This window comes from Pogona vitticeps, chromosome 15 (assembly GCF_051106095.1).
Source record: "Pogona vitticeps strain Pit_001003342236 chromosome 15, PviZW2.1, whole genome shotgun sequence".
NCBI lineage: Eukaryota > Metazoa > Chordata > Lepidosauria > Squamata > Agamidae > Pogona > Pogona vitticeps.
The window spans coordinates 6,666,317-6,684,493 of record NC_135797.1 but is presented as its reverse complement, the minus strand read 5'-3'; the positions used below and the strand labels follow the sequence as shown (position 1 = coordinate 6,684,493).

At 52.1% G+C, this 18,177-nt stretch overlaps 1 protein-coding gene across 10 annotated transcripts in view; it reads left to right on the top strand.

Moving 5' to 3' along the window:
* Positions 1-18,177, top strand: part of MARK2 (microtubule affinity regulating kinase 2) — a 140,473-nt gene that overhangs the window by 119,781 nt on the left and 2,515 nt on the right. For 3 of the 10 annotated variants that reach the window (XM_072984103.2, XM_072984097.2, XM_072984104.2), the window contains exons 13-18: positions 934-1,112; positions 3,588-3,685; positions 8,833-8,991; positions 10,314-10,568; positions 12,919-12,945; positions 17,779-17,823. In XM_072984103.2, the coding sequence (XP_072840204.2) occupies positions 934-1,112; positions 3,588-3,685; positions 8,833-8,991; positions 10,314-10,568; positions 12,919-12,945; positions 17,779-17,823 (763 nt within the window). The remainder of the gene's footprint in view (positions 1-933; positions 1,113-3,587; positions 3,686-8,832; positions 8,992-10,313; positions 10,569-12,918; positions 12,946-17,778; positions 17,824-18,177) is intronic. The other 7 variants (XM_072984099.2, XM_020804749.3, XM_072984098.2 and 4 more) reach the window with 7 other exon arrangements.

Sequence of the window (18,177 nt, the reverse complement as noted above, 5' to 3'; positions counted from 1 at the left end):
TCTTTCTATGGTTATTTCCCAGCATTTATAATCATCCTCTTAGAACTGCAGAGCAGGAAAGGACCCTCCGGATCATCAGGTCCAGCCCCATCAGGGAGACACGATGAGGAATCAAACTCCCAACCTCTGGCCCTGCAGCCAGAGATTGAAACCACCGAGCTGTCTAGCAGTTCTAGTGTTTAGTTCCTCTGAATACGGAGGCTGCATTCTGTTATCCTGACTAAGAGGCACTGATAGGCTGATTTTTCCATTAATTCACCTAATTCTGTTGCAAAGCTACATCAGACCAGTTTTATCACACCTCAGGTTAGTGGATTTTGTCATTTCGTTGGGGTGAAATAATGTCTGTGCTCTGCGGCTAACCAAGGACCTGGGATCAGACATAACTGGAATGTTTGACATGCTTGTTCATTTCCTGTGAAGGTGCGGCCACTAGCAAAAAGGGCCGGGCGAGCGGGGGTGACCCCAGGCAGAGTGGATAATAAGGATTTCTCAGCTCTTCTGGCCTATTGTTGTGCCTGAATGAAGCCAGAGGCTTTTTAGTTCCAGTGGCTGAATCCAGTTGGTACTCACAGTTAGAATTACACCCATCGAATCAATGGAATCTACATAAAGAGTTGCCTCACCATTAAGCAGTTGATTCAATGGTTCTGCTTTAATAGGCCTGCCGTTTTTTTTCATTTAGGCCCTCAGCTGGTATTTAGACCCTGAGAAATAGCCTTAGATTGGAGGGGAGACCTGCTGGGAGACTTGATTTTCTTCTCGCCTCTCTTTGCCAAATTCGGGCTAGCGAGACCAGACTCTCTCCAGTGCCTTGGAGTCTGGAATGGAGGCAGCGAGGAAGGGCGTGGATGGTGACCTCACAGGACTGACTCTTTTTCCCTTTCCCTTTTTATTCCCCTTCCTCCTCCTCTTCTTTTTTTCTGACCACAGTACCAACCATCCCAACCTCCACGTCGTATTCCAAGAAAATGCAAGCAGCCAATGCCGAAAACAAGCGACCGGAGGAGGAGAGGGAGGCCGGGCGTAGCAAGGCCGGCAGCACCGTCAAAGTGCCTGCCAGTCCCCTCCCTGGCCTCGAGAGGAAAAAGAGCACCCCCACCCCTTCCACAGTTAGTCCCTTTGTCCTGCGGGAGAATCGGGTTGCTCGGGGGGGTGGAGCCCCTCCTTGCCTTGTGGACCCAGAGCCACTGGTCTCCAACCTGTTGCCTTTCTGGTGATTTTGGATGACGGCTTCCATCCTCCTCAGGCAGCACTAACTAGAGGGGTGGCCGGATCTACAGCCCAGGGTGGATAATGTCCGCGGGGTCTTGGGGAAGCAGTTTTCTTGCTCCCAGGTTTGTGGGTTGATGAAGGGCCTGCATTTGACCATCGAGGAGGAAGAAGGAAAGGTGGGGAAATGAAATTGGACATGGTTAGAAGTCTACCTGCAGTTTTGAAAAATGAGTACAGTGGTGCCTCGCATAACGAGCACACCGTTTAACGATGAATCCGCATAGCGATCTGTTTTAAGTGCCAAAACATTGCATTGCGATGATCAGTAAGCGTTTCTCTTACCAATCTTCGCATTGCAATGTTTTTTAAACAGCTGATCGGCGGTTCCAAAATGGCCGCCGGGTGCCTAAAATGGCTGCCCGCAGCGTTTTCGCGCCTTGCCCTCACTTACCAAAGGCGCGTAAAAGGCGGCGGGATGGGGAATCATCGCTCAACGGTGAGTTTTCCCCCGATAGGAACGCATTAAACGGAGTTTAATGCGTTCCTATGGGGTTTTCCATTTCGTTTTACGATGTTTCCGGATAGCAACGATTAATCTGGAACGGATTAATCTCACTATGCGGGGCACCACTGTATTGGGAAGATGTTAAAACACGGCAGGAGAGCCGCTGTTTAAAAGGACGGTCTCTGCTCTTAGAGGCCTGCAGGACTGCCAGGTTTTACTTCTGCAGCAACAAAGGAGTCTGTTCGGCAAGAGGTTGAGGGAGGCCCCACATACGGCCCAAAACCCGCCCCGGTTTTATTCTGTTTATTTATTTATTTACAATATTTGTATGTCATCTTCTTAAAAAAATCCAAGGCAGCTGACCATATTAAAAGAAACATATTTAAAACTAATTGATAAATTATTGAAATATTTAAAAAGCACTAAACAGATTAGTTGTGCTTTTAATCTTGTTCTTAAAATGAGTTTTAATGCAGTAGTTGTTTAATGCTTTTTTTAATATCGTAATAATTTATTCTTTGGTTTCTAACTTTGTTTCTCTTAATACTGTCAGCCACCTTCGATCCTTTAGGAGAAAGGTGGCACATGAATATTTTAAATAAATAATAAATGGATAAATATCATATTAAAACTCATAAATAAGAGCAATATTAAAAGCTCAAGCAAAGCAACAGAATAAAATCCCTTTAAAAAATTCCTTTGGTCCACCAGTCGTTTTTAGAAGATAGTATTCGCGAAGGCTTTCATGGCGGGGATCTAATGATTGTTGTAGGTTTTTCGGGCTCTTTGGCCATGTTCTGAAGGTTGTTCTAACATTTCGCCAGTCTCTGTGGCAGGCATCTTCAGAGGACAGAGTGCTGTCCTCTGAAGATGCTGGCCACAGAAGCTGGCGAAAAGTTAGGAAGAACAACCTTCAGAACACGGCCAAAGAGCCCAAAAAACCCACAACAAACTTTAGAAGATGGCCTGCCTGAAGAGCAAGCCTCTCCTGATGAACTTTTATACCCAGTTAGGCTCATAAAATAGGGATGTGGTGGCGCTGCAGGTTAAACCGCAGAAGCCTCTGTGTTGCAAGGTCAGAAGACCAGCAGTCGTAAGATTGAATCCATGCAAGGGAGGGAGCCCCCGTCATTTGTCCCAGCTCCCGCCAACCTAGCAGTTTGAAAGCATGTAAATGCGAGTAGATCAATAGGCACCACCTCGGTTTAAAGATCACGGCGTTCCATGTCTAGTCGCACTGGCCACGTGACCACGGAACCTGTCTTCGGACAAAATGCTTGTTCTGTGGCTTGGCACCGCTGCCTAGAGTCGGACACGACTGGACTCAATGTCAAGGGGAACTTTTACCTTTTACTAGGCTCATAAAAAGGAGATGTGGTCTTTTTTCCCCACAATCATCAGGAGGTGCTGAGCCAGGAACGGCTTGATCTAGGACAGTGGTTCTTAACCTTTTTGAACTGCAACTCCCAGAAACCCCAGCCAGCACAGTTGGTGGTGAAGGCTTCTGGGAGTTGCAGTCCAAAACTCCTGAGTAACCCAAGGTTAAGAACCAGCGATCTAGGATACCAGTCAGGCCGAAAAGCTTTCAGATCAAGGAGAACATGTGATTTAGTCGGGGTGAGGGGTGGGGAGCTGGTGATGATTCCAAGAACTCATAAAGGAGTTTGATGGCTGCAAGGCTGTGCCGGTAAGAGGGCACGTGGTCTTCAAGACCCCTTCCTTGCCAGCCCATTGTCCCCAGCAGCTGGCCAGGCTACCCCACCCAGTGCCCTTCCAGAAGCAACAGTTTGGAGCCTCTTCCCCTCCATTTTTTTTCCCTTTCCTGGGGCTTGGCCTGCCGCTCACCTGATGTTTCTGCCTTCTGCAGAACAGCGTCCTCTCAACCAGCACAAACCGAAGCCGCAATTCACCCATGCTGGACCGGGCCAGCCTGGGCCAGAACTCCATCCAGAACGGCAAAGATAGGTAAGTGCAGGGAGAGGAGGGGGAGTTAAAGCTAGGCAGATCAGCATCATTGCCGTGTCACACTTGGGGGTCTGGGTGAAGGGGTGGGGGGGCAGGAATTTGGGGTGCAGCTACCGTCACCATGAGATTGCAAAGCTGGTCTTCCCTCCTCCCAGAAGCTTTCTCCTCAGGAGGCTTAAATAACCCACCGAACTCTCCGTTCCTTCAGCTCCATGGATGCTCTTGGCTTGGGTAGGACTTTGGTGGTTAAAATTGTCCCTGGAAATGCCGGGGGGGGGGGCTACAAGGTGGGGGCTTGCATTTTCGAATGCTCTTATTGCAAAGGAAGGGGAGAGGAAAAATACCGGTATCTTCACCCCCAGTAACTGAGGTATGTCCGTTTTTTAGAACTTCAAAAACTTCTTTAGAAAAGTCTGAGTTTGCTTATTATGAAAACAAAAAATGAAACTGTTAACATTATTTTGTGAAACTAGTATTGTTGTCCTCTTCTCTCACACACACGTATGCGCACACACACAATTAACACGTGGCAAATAACATTGTTTGTTCTAACACGTGATGGCCAGGCTCTGACCCAGAACCCTCTCTGACTTGCTGGTTTTCTCTGTGTTAGGCGTTTTCTCATTCTAAAGAACGTTGCAACCAAGCTAACCCGTACACCTGGTCAGAACCAGTGCAACCCAAGAACTGGCCTTTTGGAGGCCTTTTCATCGTCTCCTTCCTCTCCGTGCCAGCAATCCAGAGCTGAAGGGTTCCCACAGATGGATGGCCTTCTCTGCTGGAAGAGCAGAAATTGCTTTCCCACATCCATGTCTGGCCCAAGCCCTGCTTTCTCACTTGCTGGGCTGCACAAAACACATCAAGAGAAGCGGAACAACACGTGCTCTCTCAAGAGAGAGACACACGCACACACACCTCTAGCTAGGTACTTCCTGCCTGCACCCAGCTCCTTCAGCCCCCCCCCCTGGCCTTTTCCTCTCCAGCCAGGGTGGGCGGTTAGGGTCCACCCTTAATTTTGGGGGGCTGCAACTCCCACCCTCTCCTCTTCCCGTTTTCTGTGTAGGCGAAGGCAGTTGGGAATTGGAAGACAAATTGATCTTGAGGAACTGAGAGTTTTACACTACTAAACCATGTGGCCCTTGATGCTCAAGCTGCAGCGCACGTGTAGCATTTGTCATGTGCCGTCAAGTGGCCTCTGACCCATGGGCAACCCTACGAATGAGCCAGCTCCAAAATGTCCTACCCTCAACTGCTCTTGTAAATGCTCACCTCTGGCTTCCTTTAGGGGCGTCAATCCATCTCGTATTCGGGGTCTTCCTCCTCTTTTCCTGCTGCCTTCCATCTTTCCCAGCATTGTGGCCTTTTCCAGAGAATCCTGCCTTCTCATGAGTAGGACAGCCCTCCGGAGAGAATTCAGGCCTGATTTGATCAAGGGCCCCCCCGTTTGTCCATCTTTCCATCAGCCTAAGGGTAACCACAAAGCTCTCCTCCAGCACCGCATTTGAGGCAAGCCAGTTAAGCAGCGGGGAACACGATGATGCTGCCTTGACGAAAGGATTACAGAAGCTTTGGTGGGGTTTCTGTGGGGCAGCTATGGTAGTCGGGAGCCAGTGGCCGCCGGGGAGAATCTGCGTCAGCCCGAGGGCCCACGGCCCGGTGCTGGTGCTGCCACAGAGTCGCCAAAGGCCCCCCCCGGGCAAAGCCAACCTCTTCCTGTCCTGTTCTCCCATCCGTGACAGTGGAGGTGTAGCCAATGAGACTAAGCGGTGCCTCCATTTCTAGGAGATTCTGAAGCTGGCGGATGTTTTTAAAAAGCAACATAAACAAAATACTTGGAACTGTTGCGTGGCTTGGTAGGGCAAGGAGAAGCAGCTACCGTCAGGCAGGGGCTCAACCCTTGTTTTGGGGTTGACGGCAGCACTTGGGATCCTGCAGCCTGGATCTGAAGCAAACCCCAAGCCCTGGGGGGGGGGGGGAGAGATTGTGTTCTCTTCTCCGTGTGCCTTTCCAAGCCCAGAAAAAAGCCTCCTCCCTTGCAGAGCCTGTCCCTCTATAGCCCATGCAGCTGGCTCTTCATTGCATCGAGCCATTGTGTAAAAGCCCTTCACTCTTTCTCCATCCGAGTTCCCCGGCAGCAGGCCTGGGGGATAGGGGGCCCTCCAGAGGTTGCTGGATGGCAGCTCCCATCATGCTACGCCATCGGCTGTGTTGGCTGGGGCTGATGGGAACTGCCCTGCAAGAACACCTGGCCCCTCACTCCCCCCCTCCCACTCCATTTATTTACATTCCAAGGCCTGCTTCTTGCTTAACCTCCCAGCATCTCTTTGTTCGTTGAATGGGGGGGAAAGGTCCTCCATGGAGATTCTGCTCCCTTGTTCTGTCTGTGGCTTTCGCCTTCAGAAATGAGAAGGAGTGCTTTTTTTAATCTGCGTGTTCCTTTGGCCATCATGACTAGTAACCGTGCGGCCACGGGGATCCTGAAAGGTAACTTTCCGTCTCTCCTGATCTTGTTCCTGTCTTGTCCACTTCTCCTAGTCAGTGCAGGGAGCAATAGGCTTCCTTCTCAAATGAGCCCCTGGAGAAGGAAGGGAGTAAGCAGCCTGGCGCTCTCCAGATGTTGGAGAGTTCAGCTGAGCCCTAAACCATCAGGGCCATCACGCAGAAATGGTGCAGGCCAAAAACATCTGGATCGGTTCTTGTTCTCTTCCCCTGAAACTAAGCATGTGGTGTAAGAGTAGCTTGTGGAAAGGGCTAGAGGTATATTTTATTTTATTTTGCTCCAGTCATCTAGGTTGGCTGACTTCTCTCCCTCTCCCCCCTTTTCTAACCCATCCCCCAGGTTGCAACCCCAGACTAGGCTGTACCATTTCACACTGGAGGCCGGGGGGGGAGGGGGGAAGCAGCAGCTTATGTGGAATGAATGTGCCTCCCCCCCCCCACTCCACCCAACCTGCAAAAGCTATTCATTGGATAAATGAAAACTAGCATTTTTGGAAAAGAAGCATGTCATATCTGACCTAGCCTTCTCCTTGAATCCTGTATATTTTTTTTGCTTTATTTTCTTTTGGTACAAGGAATTCTGTTTCCTTGGCGAGCCCCCATCTGCATTTGGAGGTGGTGCAGCCCATCCTCTCCCCACGGCCACCCCCTCCCATGCAGACCCATGGAGGGAGGGGCAGATCCTCTTTAATTAAGCACCAGGTGTGTGTCTGTGAGACGACCAATCCCGCAAGTGGGGGACTGTGTTCTTCTTCTCCATTGTAAATAAAGCCACACAAGTGGCTAGCTTGCCACTTTCTAAAGTTGCCTCCCCAAAGCGGGCTGGTGGAGGAAGGGCAGAAACAGCCGGGACCCCCTTCCTCTACAGCCAGCAGAGGAACCAGCTGGGTGGGCGGAAGAGGAATGGGGGGGTCCTGCTCTCCCTCCTCCACCAGCCTGCTCGCTCGCCTGCCTGGGATTCCCGTCCTCCTAAGGCGGCTAGACATGATGCCAGGAAATAAAAGGCAAAACCTCACTTCTCCCCACTTTGCCTCTTTTTTTGCCCCTCCTTCAAAGACCGGCAGAACGAAGCAGCCCTGCGTGACCCACTTCATCGATCATCCGCTATGTGCACGCACACACAATCACATATACCCTGTTTTCTTTTTTACCTAACCACCTGGCCCTGTTTTTGGGGCATCAGACCAAACCATGCCTCCATCCACATCCATCCTCTACCTTTGCATTAAGGTTTCTCCTGACCTATATACACATATACCAGCTTGTATATTGTATATTTTGTTTCCCTCAGGACATCCGTGTCTCTACCAGCAGCTGTATCCGTGGTGGAGAGGTGTTGGGGAAAGTTAGCGTTAGTGGGGGAAATGCAGGCTTGGTCTCCATTTGCTGGGAAAGTTTTGAGACAAGCAGCTTTCTAGAATCAGGCCAAACTTCAAGGAGCTGGTATGAGCCATCCAGGGAAGCAGAAAGCGCATGCAGTAAGAAAGTTAAAAAGTGCCTGCAGTAACCAAAGTTAAAGGTTGTTCCTGCTTCCTCCTCTTCATATCATGGTTACCTACTTGGTACTATTTACAGAGGGTATTGGAGGGATGCTTCAGGGAGTGAAAGATGGGCTTCAGGGGAGAGAGACCCTTCTCTACTCCAAATAGCACTGGGAAGGGGTGCAGCAAGCAAATGTCAGGGAGACAGCCTTGTATGGAGAGAAAGGAAAAGCTTCTTCCGTGGCAGGGTCCATTCTTGGTGTCTGGAGGTAGTCCTCGAATTTCATGAACCTGCCAGACTCCGAAAGTGAGGGCTCCTAAGCCTGAACCGAGGGATCCCAATTGACAGAATCCATGCCTTAGTAAAAGGTGGGAGCTGATTGGATTGGATTGGCTTTGGTGGGTAAACCTTGACCGGAGCTACAAGCCAACCATTTCTAGCCCTCAAAATATATTTCCAACAGTTATATGAGTGCCGATGAATTAGGAGGAGGAGGAGGACCAGCCTTACACCCAATGCTGGGCTCAGCATCCTCTGTGAAAGGTTACTCTCGTCACAGCAGCCATCCAGGGCTGGGTTTGCTTCCAGGGAGGAAAGCATTCGGCAGTCTCTCCGACCTGTTTGTGCAGGTTCAGGCCTGATCTGCCTTGGCTACTTCAGTAAGTAGGAAAGGCTGTGCAGGCCGCCCCCCCCCCCCCCCCAAATAAGCTGATGAGTCTGAACAGGGCTCGGAAATGTTTTGTTTTGTTTTTTGGACTGCTGATCTCAAAAGCCACCAGTCTGCCTGGCAGTTGAAGGATTCTGGAAGCTGTTGCCTCAAAAAAAAAAAAAGGGGGAAATTGCCCTTGTTTTGCATCCGAGCTCCCAGAAGCTAGAGGAAAAAGACATTTCTAAAAGTGGTCTCTGAAACGATGCAGGGAGGTGTTGTGGCTGTCAAGCTAACAGAGGGAGGCCTCTGAGGGTTAGGGTGAAGGCCTCCTTCCTAGACTGGGAGGCCCCACAAGGACGGGCCAGATAGAGGGGACTCGGTGGGTCAGCCCCGGATACAGCTGGGCTCCCTCTCCTGTTTTCCTAACCCAACCCACCCCCATCCCCGCCCGCCCGCCCGTCCTTTTTTAAACTTCTGCTTCTCCCTGCCTGTTTTATGTTTTTCTCCCCCCCTTTAGCCTAACCACTCCGGGCTCCAGGGCTTCCACTGCTTCAGCTTCTGCCGCCGTGAACTCCGCGCGCCCCCGACAGCACCAGAAATCCATGTCCGCCTCGGTGCACCCCTCCAAACCCACGCTGCCCCCCTCTGACAATAACTGTGAGGCGCAGCGACCCAGGCAAGTGGGCAGCTGTGTGCGCAAGGCCTTGTGTTGTTTCTTCCCCCCCCAAACTACCTCCCTGCCCCCCCCGTCAACCCTTGGAGTCAGATCTCCCCTCCCGTTTCTTCTCCACCCCCCCCCCAGCCCACCCCATTGTCCCAGTGCGCTGGCTTGTTCACTCCCTGCCGGCAGGTAAGTAGAGGAGAACGGCGGAAGGTGCGGTGGTTCGGGAGAAGACGAACAGGTTGTCTTGTGAAACACAGACTGCCTCTCTCCCACCCACCCACCCCCCAAAAATACATAAGCTCGTGGAAGCCAGTTTGAGCCCTGGGTTAATAATGCAGAGCATGAAGAATCAAGGAGCACACCCAGCTCCCAAGAGAGGTCAAGAGTCTTTTGAAAGGTGTTACACTCCTGAATTTTTCCAGGACAAGAGAAGCCACTGGCCACGTAGGCTGGGTATTCTGGGACAGTGGTCCCGTCTTTGACAAAGAGAGGGAAGAAGGGCTTCCCACGGGCCGCTGCCAAACTGCCTGCCCTCGGGGTCCTTTTCTGGGCCTAGCCTTGGCTCTGTTTTGTTCTGTTGTTATCAGCCGGACTTCAGGCCAAAGGGCTTGTCAAGCCTCCCTCCACTGAGAACAGCAAGAACAAAAATCTCCTATCCAGACTTTATCCTAGTATTTAGTTCCTGTCATTCTACAGACATCTGCAGAGAAGTGAGCATCCAAGGTGCACAGAAGAAATGGAGGCTAGGTTTGCACAACCTTTTGGCTTCAGAAGTCTTGACGCAATAAATTGCAGTGTGTAGGTAGCCAAATTTGTGTGCTGCGTTTTAATCCAAGAATCATGGCTGAATAAACCAAGTCCAGGTCAGGTTTATTCATTTTCTCATTTCCACTAGCAGGTAAAGCACCCAAGCAGGAAAGCCTTATCATGACCTCCCGGTTTCGGATTTGGGTTTGTACAAACAAACCAAGATTTGTAAGAAAACTTTAAACCAGGTTTGTTTGTTCTGTTGGTTATATATCATTTACCTCCAGAGAGCTCAAGGCAGCACAACTAGCCCTTTTTTCCTCCTTTATCCTCACAACAACCCCGAGGCCTCCAGGCATTGTAGACCAACTCCTAGAAGCTACAGCTGCTATAAGCAGTGATCATCTGGGTTAAAGGCTGTAACGATTACAAACAGAGGTGTCCTCTTGCCCAGGAGTTTTCTGTTTAGCCTGAGCAATGGCCTGGCTCCTGGACTATCGGTGGTCTCCTCGGCCGCCTCCTTTCGGTTTGAAGCCTGCCGTTTCCTGACCTCCTTTCTCTCTCCTCCTTCCTCTGCCCCTCAACAGCACGGCCCCCCAGAGAGTCCCCGTCGCCTCCCCCTCAGCCCACAATATCAGCAGCGCCCTCCCGGAGCGCACCAACTTCCCGCGGGGCGTCTCCAGCCGCAGCACCTTCCACGCCGGGCAGCTCCGGCAGGTCCGGGACCAGCAGAACCTCCCTTACGGCCTCACGCCGGCTTCGCCTTCCGGGAACAGCCAAGGCGGCAGGAGGGGCGCCTCGGGGAGCATCTTCAGCAAGTTCACCTCCAAGTTTGTGCGCAGGTGAGCAGGGAAGGCCAAGTGACCGGGGGGGCGCGGGGAGAGAGACACACATCCGGGCAGGGCTGCGGTTGGGCGCGGGTGCAGCAGGGGAGAGGGGTACCGCCACCCAAACGTTTTCCGGAGCTGCAGCCAGCCTCCGTTGCTCTCCGACTTAAAGTGGCAAGATGGCTTCTGTGTATTGTGCAGTCCAGTGGGCGAGGGAAGTAGATGCAGGCCACCGCCACCCCCTTCCAGCAGGACACAACATGCATGCTCACTAGTGCGTGTGCCCGTGTGTTGCACAACTGCCCCCGTGGGTGCACTGTTTCCCCCCCCCACCAGCAGTGACATCCTCATAACCACAGCCCGCTTGTCTCTTCCTTCCCCGTCCCCTGCTGCCTATTTTGCCATAAAGACAGGCCCTTCACAGTCTCCCAGGATCTTCTTAAGGACACACACACACACACACCAATCTAAGGAGACAAGGTGTGCTCACTCTGCAAGCTTACGGGCTGGCTACTAAGCTTGAGGCGTGAGGGTTGTGTTTGGGCCAATTGGAAGAGTCTCTCCAATGGATTTGGTAGCCAGCGCTTACTTGAAGGATGGTGGGCCAAATAGATTCCCCGAGGCTGGAACCTGGCATGGAAAGCGAGCCTTTCGCCAGATGGGAAAAGTGGCCGGGCTCAAGGCTCTCTCGGTGGGAAGAGAGACGCCCTCAGACAGCCCCAGAACCCTAGGTCTGGCGCGGGTTATGACTTAGAAGTGGGAGACACTGGGCCAGGTTTAGACTAGAGATTTAGCTGCCGATCAGCAATTAGAAATCAGCTGCCAGCCAATAATTCCAGAATCCTGCCCAGAAGCCCCCAAAGAAAGGATTCCTGGAAAGGGAACTCACCCTCTTTGTGAGAAATAGTTTGTGGGTTCCCCCCCCTTTAGTGGGAGAGTATATCTGTGAGCCAGCCAGAACCACAAAGGCTGGGCCCCCTCGTTGGTGACACCTCTAAAAACCACACCATGCCCTGGAACATCCATATCCATCCCACCGCCCAGAGGAGGGCTCTTCTCACCCTAGGGTGCTCGGCCTTTGGCGGCGGCTGCAGGGAAGGCGCTGCGGCCTCTGTAGATGCGAAGCTGTGGGGCGTGTGGTTTTCCTGGGCTCCCCTGGGCATTGTAGTTGCCTAGGAATCCCCAGCGCAACCTACACCTCCAAGGGAGGGGGACGCCAAGGCTTGTGGCTGCTGATGCTCCACCGCCCGATTCCGCTGCCCTGTTTCCTCCGTCAGTCCCATAGGCTGCTCTGGCCCTGTAGGATGAGGAGGGGAGCAGGACAGGGCAGCCTGTGGAGGGATGTGGGCACAAATTTGGGGACCAAAACCTATCGCTCATCTTCTGGGAACCTGGCCGAACAGCGGGCACATTTAGACTCTTTCCTGAGAGGCCTCCTGAGCCCAGTGGGAACAGCGGATGCACCAGAGGGATCTGGAATCCTTTGAAGACGCCCGTAAAACGCCAGCAGATCTTCTCCGGGGATCCGACCAGGAAAACCGCAGGCCCCTGGGAGCAAGAAGCCACCTGTCCCCCCTCAAGGCAGCTTTGTGTGCGCGCACGTTTGTGTATGTCAGTCCTCTCCAACCAGGAGCTGTCCAGGTGTGCTGGATAACAACTTCCAGCATCCCCCCCTCCACCAGCCACTTGGCTGGGGAAACACTGGAATGCTGGGAGTTGTAGTCCATCCAGAGGGCCTCAGGTTGGAGAAGGCTGGTGTCTGTTAATATCCCCTTCCGGATGGCTTCCCTCTTTTCCTTAACAACCCTTGAGAAGGACTGGCCCATTGCAATAAGGGGGGGGAGCGTGGGGGGGGAATGAGAGTGGGGGGGAGCCATTCTGTGGAGATCGGCACCTCCTGTCCCTACTACCGCCCCCCTCCTTTCTTTGTTGTGTTTTACCTGCCCTCCCGCTCCCCAGTCTTCTTGAGCCTCTGGGGGGGGGGGGGGATAAAGATGCAGATCACGGAAGGATTTCTGATCGTGGTGCAACTACTCTTGCATTTGGGAGGTCTTGATCCTGCTGTCTTCCCTTCCCTCCCCCCCCAGCCCCCAGCATGCATGCACGCACGCAGGCAGGATTCCAGCAGCCGCTGGGGGGGTTGGGGGGAGAGACCCTAGCCACACGTTCCCAGTTTTGGGGAAGAGGGAACTAGGCGCTGGAGGGTTTTTGCTGTGACCCCACCCCACCCAACTTTGGGAGGGAGATGGAGGGGCACCAGAGCACTTCTGCTGCTCGCTTATTTTCACACACTCTCATGCTCGCTGGCTTGCCCACCCACCCACCATATATATATTTTTTTTTCTCCCCTTTTTCCCCTTTTTAGAAATCTGTCTTTCAGGTTTGCCAGAAGGTAGGCGTTCATCTCTCTGGTTTTGTTCTGTCCTCCTCCTCCTCCTCTTCTTCTTCTTCCTCCTCCTCCTCCTCCTGTGCAGTACTAACCACCTTCCCCGCTGCCTCCTGCGTCCCCCCCCTCCCCATCCCCTCCCCTCCTGTGCCTTGTGGCTGCTAATGGTGTCTGTGTGTGAGTGTCAGGACGTGCTTAAAGGGACAGCTGGGATCTCGTTAGCTCTCTGCCCGCCCCGCAGGGGGAGAAGCGCGGGGGGGGGGTTGTGCTGGAAGACGAGGCACATTCATTGGGTCAGGCCTGGCTCGGCTGCCTGCAAATTGGAGCAAGCGGGGGGGGTGGGGAGGCCACAGAAGGCAGCCGGAGGCTGAATGTTGGGGCTCCTTCGCCCTGGGGGGAAGAGCTGTCTCTTTAGGCGATCTCCACCCTCCTTGGTTCCCCAGGCTGGGCCTCTGATCTTTAACCAGACCCCCTTCTTTCCCCCCCCCCATTCTCTCACTCTCCCTCTTTCTCGCCTCTCCCCACCCCCTTCCCCCAACTAATTCCCCACCCCACCCCACCCCTTCTCCCTGCATGGTGGCGGATAGGAGGAGCTGGGCTCCCCCCCACGCTCTATTGCTTGCAGCTGCCTTGAGGGTTCAGGGTGGTCATTGGGGTGGGGTTGGGGGGGGAGGCGAGGTGAGGGGGGGCAGTGTCTAGAAGTCTGCATGGCCCCAAGGACTGGAATACTATTAGCTTCTGGGATGTTCTGAGCAATGCCTGGAAGGTTTTAGCTGTTGTGTTCGCTTCTTCTGGTGTCTTCTGCTCTCTTCCCCCTCCCCTTTTTTAATTTTTTTCCCCTTTTTTAAAAAAAATAGCAAAGTGGGGGTGGGAAGGAAGGTTGCTAGTCCTCATGGCCACGGAGAGGAACATTGCAAAAATGAGTGGCTGGCTTCTTCCTTGAAAAAGTGTGTGTGTATCTGTGTGTTCCAGTGGATCTTCCTGTGTGCCAGAGGCACAAGGTATGATGTTCCTCCAGCATAGCTAGGAAGCTGCTTATACCAAATATTTGACCCTTTGGACCATCCGGCCCAGCTTTTCCTGCATGGATGCAGACGCTCTTCTGGGTGTCTGGCAGGGGCATCCCTGGAGAGGCTGAGGATTGAAGCAGATCGATTTTTGTAGGCAGACCTCGTCCTGGGCCCCAAGCAATTCCCCCCCCCCATCAGCCTTTGTTTTAGGAGGGTTTCAGAAATCCCATTTCTCCCCACCCACCCCATATTTTCAAAAATACCCAATTTGCGGTGGAATAAATTCATTTCTTTCAGGAGTCAGGGTGGAATTTGTCCTGCTCAGATAGAGATGCTCTGGGTGGATGAGAGAAGGATTTTCAGTAAAATGAATTTGGGGTAGTGATGGACAGATAGAGGTAAAAAGCAGAGAAGGAAAGTAGGTCTCTCGAGTGAAGGGAGCGTGTGGGTGTGTACGTGGTAGAAATGTCCCTCACAATTCTGGGATTTCTGTGGATCAGCCGACTTCTAAGTTCATGTTCACCAGGTGTTTAGATTATAAATCCCCTCGTCCAAAGTATGGCCCCTGCATAGCTAGAGGGCAGAAGTTTTGGATACTCTGGCGATGCTCCTACGAAATGTTGTGGGGATTCGTGAAAACGTGACCCAAAATTTCCCTTAGTTCTCTTCTTGATTAGAAGTATTTCTTTATTTTTATTTACTTATTAGATTTATATACCGCCCATCTAGAACATGTCTACTACTGGGCGGTTTACATATAACATAAAAATAAACTAACTTAAAATCCAAGTTAATCACAGAGTCCCAGATGGGGAAAGGAAGAGAAGAAGAAGAAAAAGAGAGAGAAAAAAGGAAAAGGGAGATAGGCTAGTATGTAATAGTTGTAAGGAAGGCCTGCCTGTATAGTCATGTCTTCAGGTTAGTCTTGAAGGCCTTCAGCGAGGGAGCCAGGCGGATCTCTACAGGTAGGTTGTTCCAAAGGCGAGGGGCCACTGCCAAGAAGGCCCGGTTTCTGGTTTGTTCACATCAGACCTCTCTTGGCTTTAGGCCCCTCAGCCGCCCAGCCTGACTGTAACGGGCGATATGGGTAGAACTGGGCAGAAGAAGGCACTCTGCTAGGTATCGAGGGCCTAAACTGTTAAGGGCTTTGTATGTAATGGTTAGCACCTTGAAATCAATGCAGAAACAGATAGGTGGCCAGTGTAAGGCAGCCAAGGTGGGGCAAATACGGTGAAATCTTTTCACCCCCGTTAATAGCTGGGCCGCCATGTTCTGGACCATCTGGAGCTTCCACATCACTCTCAAAGGAAGCCCCAAGTGCATGGGCCAGCGTGGTGATTGCCCCCGGGTCTAGATAGGGCGATCTGCCGAAGATGTAAGTGGGCAGACTGAACCACGGACGTTGCCTGGGTCTCCGTGGTAAGCACCGGGTCAAGATGGATCCCCCAGACTGCGAACCAAATTATTTGTGGTGAGAGTCAACCCCCCCCAAAAAAGAGAGGTAGTTCCCCAAACCACTGACATCGGGGCCACCCACCCGCAGGAGCTCCGTCTCGTCCTGGTTCAACCTTACTCCATTTGACGGCATCCCTTGCAGAACGGCCTCCAGGCAGCGCCCCGGGGACGAAACAGCGTCCACTGCAGATGGAAAAAAAGGAGATGTAGAGCTGGGTGTCATCAGCATATCAGAAATGCCCTCCTAGATATACACAAGTATATCTAGAAGCTCCTTGCATTGTGCGCAGGAGAGAGAGGCAGCAAGTAAGAAGGTCATTCTCTTTTTACCAGAGAGCACCCTGTTCAGAAGACCGAAGGATGTGTGGAAATCCTGGTTTTCCATGTGCCTTCATTGAAGCCCAACCACCCCTACTTCCTCCTCCTCCAGCAGGTGCCCTCTCAATGTGTTCAGTCCCCAAAACCACATCCAAGCATGATCAGTTTCCCCAAGCTCCAGTTGTGTTGCACTCCAACTCCCATTAGCCCCAGCTGACCTATCCAGTGCTCTGGGACAGCGGGAGTTGTAGCCAGCCAAACTCTGGAGGGCACAGATTTTCCCCACTCCTGATGCCAGCAAAGCAGATGAAGCCAAAGCTGTGGAGAGAAGAATCCACAAGGCTTGAGTCACAAAAAACAGTTGACCTTGGTTAACGTTATACCTAGGAAATGGTTAGACGAAGAGGTAGGTTTTTTTTAAACTCCCATCAAAACCTTCCAACACTCCACCAAAAAAATATTCCGAAACCAAATTTCAACATACTGCGCTGGGTTTTAATATATATGTATTTATTTATTTAAAATATTTTTACCCCGCCTTTCTCCTTAAAAAGGACCCGAGGTGGCTTAAATAATTAAAAAGATAATATCTAAGAGCTAAAAACAGTAAGTATACAAATATTAAAAAGAACTAAACAAATGTTACAAATGGTAAATAAAATCAACAGCCAGTCCCCATGGGAAAGCTTGCCTGAAGAGAAAGGGTGTTTGCCTGCTTGCAGAAGGATAAGCAAAGGTGGGGCCAGCCTGGCCTCCAGTGGGAGGGAGTTCCAAAGTCTGGGCTCAGTGACAGAGCAGGCCCTCTCCTGGGTCCCCACCAAATGTTCCTGTGCAATGGGTGAGACCAAGAGAAAGGCCTCCCCTAAGTATCTTAATTGCCCAGGCAGGTTTATAGAGGGACATGCAATATTTTAGGTACCATATTTTTCACACCATAAGACGCACTTTTTTCCCACAAAAGAGGGGGGTTGGAAAGTCTGCGTCTTATGGAGCGAAGAAAACAGATTATATTTTCCTGTTTTCTTCTCCTAAAAAATTGGTGTGTCTTACGGAAAGGTGCGTCTTATGGAGCGAAAAATACGGTAACTTGGACCCAAGCTGTTTACGGCTTTATGGGTTGTTAGAACCATCACTTTGAATTCTGCCCAGGACCAGAGGGGAGTTATGCGTTCCCTGTAACTAATCTGCCTGACGAAGCGGACGATGTTCCATGAAAGCTGACGTTAAAATGTGGCAGATAATTTTTAAAGTGCCACGTTTTTTCTTTTTTGTCTTCTTTTTTTCCCCTTTTTGTTTTGTTTTCTGTTCCTTGATGAAATGCTCTCGCACAGACTAACACGCTGCAACTTTGAACACGTTTTGGGGCTTCTGCCCTATTCACAGGAAGGATTGCTGTGATGGAGAGGCAGAGGTTGGAGTGCCCTTGCTTAAGGCTGGGGCAGGAGGAAGAGTTTGGAGCAGAGTTCGGAGCAGAGAAGGATTGAGTCATTTGGGGGGGGCGGCGGCAACCTTCCCAAGCGTTTGCCGTATTATGGCATCTCTCTTGAACACTGAGATACCGTTAACGTGGTCACCTTGGCAGCCATCCCACTGGCAGTGGAGGGCAGCAGCGTTCCAAATTTGGGGTGGGGGATTGTGAGGAGAGCGACCCATTTTTGAGGCTACCTTGTGAGTTTGAACTAAGAAGGTTGGAGTCCATCACTTAGCCTCTTCACCCATCGCTTGATGACGGCTCCTCCGTTTCCTCCTCACCTTGGTGGCTTGGATGTGGCTTCCGTGCTTGATGAGGCCTGTTGGGCGTCTCGTTGCTGTGACCCCCATCCTGCCCGCCTCTACCCTCCTGCCCCACCAACTACATGCCAAGCAGAGGGTGGCAGGCTGTGGTCCAGGATGGTTCCCCAGGCCCACTTGGATGTCTTGACCGACTGCCCCACTCCACCCACCCCCTAAATGGCAGGTGCCCACCTTTGCCCTCCTGTGGGAGGAAAGGAGAGCAGGTATAGAAGCCCCTAACCGGAGAAAGCCTGACTTCTTCTCTCCTGCTCTGTTTTTTGAGGACCCTGCATGAGCCCGAAAGCAAAGATCGCGTGGAGACACTCAGGTGAGATGCAGCCAGAGCAAGGGGGGGGAAGGCTCCCCCCCCCAGCCTCTGGGGACAAACTCTCCTCCACTCTGTCTGTCTCTCCAGCTGGGCAAGGCTGCCCCCTCCCTGGCACCTCTACCTCCCGTCTCCTCTGTGTGCCTGTGTCTCTTCCAACTTGCCCCCCCTCCCAGAAACAAAACCTTCTTTCCCTGTCTTTCTCTTCCCCCCCCCCAAGCTTTTGGTTGTCACTTGGGCTGGGCCAGGCAGGGCGCTCGGGACACATCCGGAGGGGGTGGGACAGGCGTCCTTCTTCTTCCTCACTGTCGTTCCCCCCCCCGCCCCTCTTTCTTTCCCCTCCCCTCCCTTCCCCAG